General features: G+C 44.5%; 1 protein-coding gene across 1 annotated transcript; it reads right to left on the bottom strand.

The window, feature by feature from the left end:
* Nucleotides 1-212: 212 nt before the first annotated feature.
* LOC122335880 lies at nt 213-6,933 on the bottom strand. The gene is made up of 7 exons (XM_043233648.1): nt 6,774-6,933; nt 6,512-6,622; nt 6,266-6,420; nt 5,747-5,903; nt 5,207-5,323; nt 4,929-5,000; nt 213-473 (listed from the first exon to the last, which is right to left on the bottom strand). Exons 1-7 carry the CDS (start codon nt 6,927-6,929, stop codon nt 213-215), a joined length of 1,029 nt encoding a protein of 342 aa, XP_043089583.1. The 5' UTR covers nt 6,930-6,933.
* Nucleotides 6,934-7,385: the final 452 nt, after the last annotated feature.

Here is a 7,385-nt window from a genome sequence, read left to right as displayed (position 1 = left end):
AAAGTATTTGTAATATATGTATTTTTTTATTTTTTTTTAATGCATTATACAGACAGTAGGACAAACGGTGGAAGTTAAATGCAGCTCAGGTCTTCAGGAAGGGGTAGTCTTAGAGACAGTGGATGGCTGAGAAGTAACTGTATCAGATCCAATGGCAGTTTAGAGACAGTCTGATGTTCAGGGGCTGCCTCAGAGACAGCGGCAGTTTCTGTTTAAATGACAGTCTCTGAGACAATGGCAGTCTGAGAAGCATTGGAGGTGGAGTCAGACTGAGGCAGTGTCGGTCTGAGTTGCAGTGTCCATTTGAGAGGCAGTGCTGGTCTATGAGGCAGCGCCAGTTTTAGAGAGAGTGTCAGTCTCAGAGACAGAGTTAGCTTCATAGGCAGTTCTGGTCTGAAAGTCTGTGCCGGTCTCAGAGACAGTGACAGTCTGAAAGGCAGCGTTAGTCTGAGAGAGACCGGCGGTCTCAGATACTGTCGCCAAAAAGAAACAGGCAGGAAATATTATACGGTTAAATCTACTTCAATATTACCAGTATAACAGATAATGGGATTGAAATTTTTAATTGCACCTTGAATATAACTGGAATATATATTTTTAATGATGAATTTTGAATAAATTCTGTGACAGTGAAAAAGTATTGAAGTATCAGTGATATATTAGGCCCCTCACTCATGACAACTTCAGTATAGTTTCTCATGTATGGAAATGTATTTTTTGAACATGTCCTGTACGTTCCTTTTTTTTTTTTGAGGGAACACTTATTCATATTTGCTTTCAGTGTATTGTGGAGGAACGTCTGCAGGATGTTGATGAATGAAAGAGCTGCTGGTCACGGGTATCTGCAAGAAAAGAAAAAAATAAGCGCTATATGATTAGATTTATTGCTTGATTACTTGTTGTCATAAATAAATAGAGATTTATACATGTGAAGAAATAAGATTTCCATTGATGTAGGGTTTGGGACAGGACACTTTTTGAAAATATGAAATTTTAAGGGTGCAAAAAAAATGTTCACTAGAGCCGTCACGGGGAAAAGTTTACCAGTTTCTGTTAATCAAATGTACATAAACTTTCAATAAAACATTCAAGTCATTCAACATTCAAGTGACACAAGATGGCGCCGTTGAGTTCGGCTGCCGTCGCGACAGCTCCGCAAAACTTTTGTTTTTCTTTTAATTATTAGTATTTTGGATAGTCTGCGCGGTTTTCTTTATATAAGATGGCTATCACTAAATATGATCGAGCCACTCTTATATCTATTGGTGTACAATGCACCCAACTTTCGCCGTTTTTAAACCCGGACCCATGCTGGCGAGCGAGATCCTGACGAAGACAAAGGGCGCGACCCACACGGCGTCCACGAGGGAAGCGAGCCGGCGTCAGGAACAGGTTGAGGCACGCTCACACCGCGCCCCTACCTAGTGTCCTGTTAGCCAACGTCCAGTCTCTGGAAAACAAGCTCGATGACCTCAGGGCAAGGATCAAGTTCCAGAGAGACATTCGGGACTGCAACCTCCTCTGCTTCACCGAGACATGGCTGAACCCAGCGGTACCGACCACGCCATACAACCCGCCGAGTTTTTCTCCGTTTACCGCATGGACAGAACAATGGAGTCGGGAAGAAACGGGAGAGGTGGAGTGTGTCTGATGGTGAACAACCGCTGGTGCGACAGCGCGAGCGTTGTCCCTCTTTCACGCTCCTGCACACCAAACCTGGAACTTCTGACCATCAAATGTCGCCCTTTCTATCTTCCACGGGAATTCAGCTCGGTCATAGTCAGCGCCGTTTATATTCCACCTCAAGCGGACACGGACGCTGCAATATGGGACTTACACGACCACCTCACAACACACCAGTCACAGCACCGGGACGCCGCACTCATTGTGCTGGGGATTTTAACAGTGCAAACCTCAAGCGCGCACTGCCGAACTTTCACCAGCACATCACCTGCCCCACCAGGGGCGAAAGGACACTGGATCACTGTTACACACCCTTCAGAGAGAGCTACAAGGCAAAATCATGCCCGCCGTTTGGTAAATCGGACCATGCCGCCATTTTCCTCGTACCTGTTTACAAACAGAGGCTGAAACAGGAAGCCCGGTACAGAGGGAGGTGTCACGCTGGACTGACCATTCGGTGGCCGCCCTGCAGGGGCGCTTTGGATGACGCAGACTGGGCCATGTTCAGGTGTAGCTCCGAGGGCGCCAACGAGTTCACGGAAGCGGTGGTGGGATTCATCGGAAACTAGCGGATGACACGGTAGAAAAACCGTCATCAGGGCGTTTCCCAACCAGAAGCCGTGGGTAGACAAAACTATCCGCGACTCTCTGAGATCCGCTCCCGCAGCCTATAACACGGGGATAGTCACCGGGATATGTCTGAATACAAGGCTGCGTCGTCACGGGCGTGCGCGCAGAGCGGTAAAGGAGGCAAAGAGGCGCTACGGGAGGAAACTTGAGTCACAGTTTCAACACAGTGACTCTAGGAGCCTTTGGCAGGGACTGAGAAACATCACGGACTATAAAACGCCAACCTCCAGAGTGGAGAGCGTGGATGCTTCTCTGGCAGACGAGCTAAACACCTTTATGCTCGTTTCGAGGCTGCAGCTAATCACGCTTAGCGCCGCTAGCGGCATGATGAACAGCACGCACGCCGAGAGAGCCGGAGAGGAAATCGCGTTCACCATTTCGGAGCACGACGTAAGGAGGGCATTCAGGAAAGTGAACACCAGGAAGGCAGCAGGACCTGACGGCATCACAGGTCGGGTTCTGAGAGCCTGTGCTGACCAGCTAGCACCGGTGTTCTCTGAGATATTTAATCTCTCCTGAAACAGTCTATAGTCCCCTCATGTTTCAAAGAGTCCATCATTGTTCCTGTGCCGAAGAAACCTCAACCATCTTGCCTAAATGATTACCGCCCTGTAGCTCTGACGTCTGTAGTGATGAAGTGCTCGAGAGACTCGTCAGAGACTTCATCACCGCATCACTACCGGACACACTGGACCCACTTCAGTTTGCTTACCGCCAAAACCGGTCTCACGGAGGATGCCATCACACACCTCCTCCACACAACCACAAGCCACCTGGATTTTAGGAAAGGGAACTATGTGAAAATGCTGTTCGTGGACTATAGTTCAGCGTTCAACACCATAGTTCCCTCCACGCTCACCTCGAAGTTGGAGGTCCTGGGACTCAGCCCATCCCTGCGTCACTGGATCACCAACTTCCTGACCGACAGACCACAAGCCGTACGGATGGGAAAACACACCTCATCCTCCCTCACTCTCAGCACTGGAGCCCCTCAGGGTTGTGTTCTGAGCCCCCTGCTGTACTCGCTGTACACACATGACTGTGTGGCCACTACAAACTCCACCACCATCATTAAATTTGCTGACGACACTGTCGTGGTGGGCCTGATCTCCAACAACGATGAGATGGCCTACCTCCAGGAGATCAACAACCTGGAGAGATGGTGTCAGGAGAACAATCTGCTCCTGAACGTCAGCAAAACAAAGGAGTTAATAGTGGACTTCAGCACGAAGCAGGTGCGCTCTTACCATCCCATCAAGATCGACGGGACCCCAGTGGAGAGAGTGGACAGTTTCCGGTACCTGGGTGTTCACATCACGCAGGACCTGTCTTGGTCCTGTCACATTAACACCCTGGTGAAGAAGGCCCGGCAGCGTCTATACCATCTGAGGCGCTTTAAGGGACTTCAGACTCCCATCTCAGGTGCTCAGGAACTTTTACACCTGCACCATCGAGAGTGTCCTGACGGGAAACATCACCTCCTGGTTTGGAAACAGCACCATGCAGGACAGGCGAGCCCTTCAGAAGGTGGTGCGGTCAGCTGAGCGCACCATCCGCACTGAGCTCCCTGTGCTGCAGCACATCTACAACAAGCGGTGCTGTACCAGAGCCAGGAAGATCGTGGAAGACCTCAGCCATCCCAACAATGGACTCTTTTTTCTGCTGCGTTCAGGAAAGCGCTTTGTTCCCTGAAGGCAAACACAGAGAGAATGAGGAGGAGCTTCTTCCCGCAGGCCATTCGGAGTCTGAACCAGAGAACACCCAGCACCTAATTACCGGGATTCCCATGTTCACCCCTCTTTCCCAGATACTCGCCACTTACTTTGGACAATTGCACTAGCCACTTTGCACTGGACACTTGCACAGCCACTTACATTTTACACTTATTTTTTTTTTTTTTTTTACACTACACTTATTTACATTTTATTTTTAAACTTTGCACACTTTTTATACATATTTTTATACATTATTTTATATTTATATATATTTAAATTCTGTTTTTCTGTTTTCTATTTTGATGCTGGACAGTTGTAAAAAGCATTTCACTGCATGTCGTACCATGTATGTATGTGTATGTGACAAATAAAATTTGAATTTGAATTTGAATTTGATTTTGAAGTCTCCCAGTCATTGACTAAAGCGGCGTAATAAACAATCCTGTTGTTAGATCTTCTTTAGATAAAACCAGATCAAAACACAAGGTATTTATAACCTATAAGCTCCACGTGGGATATAATCATGAAATCAAAACAAACTGTATTTATTTGATTTGCTCACGTTGAAATTTTGGGGTGAGAAATCTTCAAAATATTACTTTGCCTTCGTAAAGCTTTCATCCAAATCTGAAAATGCTCCTCTCCTCTGAAACATGATCTTTACTTAATATTGGGCTGATTTTGAGCTGATTTCTGACAATCCTAGGTTATTTCCCGATCATCTCGTGGTTGTGAGGATTATCTGGTCAGATTTTCCTGCGGTGTGTTAAGAGTGACTGAATCTGCTCAGAAGAACATCAGAGGAACCTCGAAAGTGAATAATGCTTTCTAAAATTCAAGTCATGCTTTTTTTGATTTCAATTAAAAGTCTAATTAAAGCGGTGCTCCAGCGTCTCTTACCTCAGATCTGTTCAGATCCTGGAAACGAACCACATCAGACGACTGTGGAGGTAAAACCTGAGCAAACTGCACCTTTGGAAGAAATACAGTAGTGTTTTATGCCTTTTACTGTGAGATGCCATACACTGCTTTCAGTAGTTCAGCTTTAGAAAGCTCACTGTAGCAGAAGACTCGCTTTTAGGAGGAATTTAAGGAAGGAAAAGCAAGATTGTAAATACTGTATTGTAACGTAGCGTTTGAGCTGGAGAGGGGAAGTCCTGATTTGACTCACGACTCACCTGAGGAGGACAGCAGCAGGCGTCGGCTTTACAGGCGAACGCTGACAGACAGATGGAGATGATGAACTCAAGCACGGAGAATATCAGCAACACACCTCTGATTCCCTTTAAGAGAGTCTGAGAGGAAAATCAACATTAAACCCTCTTAAATATAGCTAAATATGGTAAATTACCATTTTTAACATCCATGATCTTCATAAAACTTTGCATGCTTGTTAACAAATCATCAAATGTGATATCCTAGTAGGACCTATAAGGGCCAGATTTAGAGTTCGAATGAACATATACGGCCCTATTTTAATCTAAATGAGATTAATCTAAACCACTTTTGCTCTTTGAACAGCAGGAAAGCAGCCCTGGCACGTAGTCGAGATGTGATGTCCCTATTCTCTTAAATAATAGGGGATTTTGGATATAAAGTGCAATAAACCAATCAGATTCTCCTCTCCCATTCCCTTCAAGACTTTATTTTCAGCTCCTCAAAATAGCGACGCACTTTAACATTAAATGTAAAACAATTAATGTAAGTTGATGACATACCTCATACTTGATGTTCAAATAACAGTCATAATCACCGCAGTAATTCAACGCTGCTATAACCAAATCTATTAAAAGTAAAATGATGGCAATGCCGGTTATAGCGCTGAAGATGTTCATTCCAAGGAAGCCCTCACCTACAGGCGTAAAAACAACAGAACTTTAAAACAGCGTGATAACCAGGTAATGCACATACAAAAGTATAAGAAGTTCGATTAAATACACACTTAATAATTAGTAGAGGTCGACCGATTTGACCGATTATCGTCAATTTGATTACGGAAACCGTCTGCATTTAATAAAAAAATAAGTGTTTAATCTCGTCGTTATACACCACCATCACTCCATTCTCTTATTTTATTCTGTATGGTTAAAAACGATATATAAATAAAAGTGATTTCATCCACAGAGCTCAGCTTCTCCAGCAATGGATGCAGCACAGAACACTATAGATAACCAATAGTTTAACAATCAGCTATCGGTGCGATTAATCAGCAAAACCCTACATTAATTTTTCTAAACGCTTCCAGAAGAGCCGTTAAACCTCTTTCTGTACTTCCCGCACGGTTCTTCGTACCCTTAAAAGTAAAGTGTTGTGCAGCACATACCAAACACAAACCGGAGCGGGAATTCATTTTGTTTTCGGCGGCGATGCAGAGCGAACCCGCGCTGATGTACTGAGAAGAGAAAGGTTCAGAAAGCTCGGGTTGGAACATGTAACTTTATTTCGTGAAAGACAGAACACTTAATGGTGTAGTAGTTTCTTACGATGAGAGATCCCCAGTACGAAAGACCACTGTAGATAAAGATGGGTTCTGCGTGAACTGAAGACACGATGCCAAACAGAAAAGTCATCACGCCGATCATTACCTGGACCGTCTGTGAGGGACACGGACGACAGAAGAGTCTCTCGCGAAGCGAACAATAGAAAACATACAGATTTACCACAACTGTAGACTTGATCGTGCTGGAAAAACATCTAAAAAAACAAAAGAATCATTGCATGAATGTCACTGTGCTTGCAGATCACCCCGAGGGCTTTGGGTTGTCCTTTCAGAAACGCTTGAAGGCCCTGAAGAGGAGCAGCAGGAGCGGCGGTGAGCGTCGGGACAGCGGTGGTGTGCGTCGCCGGCTGCAGCTGGATGACGAGGGTTGAAGACGCCACGGGTATGACCGTCTGAGACATCCTCCTACGGACTTGAACAGAACCAAAAACATGGAGGCGGTCACCCCCGAGGAGATACTGAAGCCCGGGTTCATGTGGTAGCGGCCTCAACGTTCGGGTCGCTATTAAAAACATAACAGTTCATAAATAAAAGGAGAAGGAATATCACAAGAGTTTTTATTTTTAAGATTTATTTTGACAATATTAATGCGACCTGCTGAGGAAATGGGCAAATGATCCGATTTTTGTCTGATAATGAGGTTTTACTTCTATCATTTCTAGTTTTAATGAATATAATAATAATAATAATAATAATAATAATAATAATAATAATAATAAATATTTTTCATTTAATCAAAGAATCCTGAAAAAACGTATATTAAACGCATTCCTGTAGGACAGTGTAAAGAAGCTTTTCCAAATAATAATTTTGTCTTTATTTTGATCATAAACTCAACGTAAATGCTTCCAAATGTC

The sequence above is a fragment of the Puntigrus tetrazona genome, unplaced genomic scaffold, assembly GCF_018831695.1.
Source record: "Puntigrus tetrazona isolate hp1 unplaced genomic scaffold, ASM1883169v1 S000000905, whole genome shotgun sequence".
Lineage (NCBI taxonomy): Eukaryota > Metazoa > Chordata > Actinopteri > Cypriniformes > Cyprinidae > Puntigrus > Puntigrus tetrazona.
The sequence above is the reverse complement of the archived record's forward strand: the minus strand, read 5'-3'. Positions and strand labels throughout refer to the sequence as shown.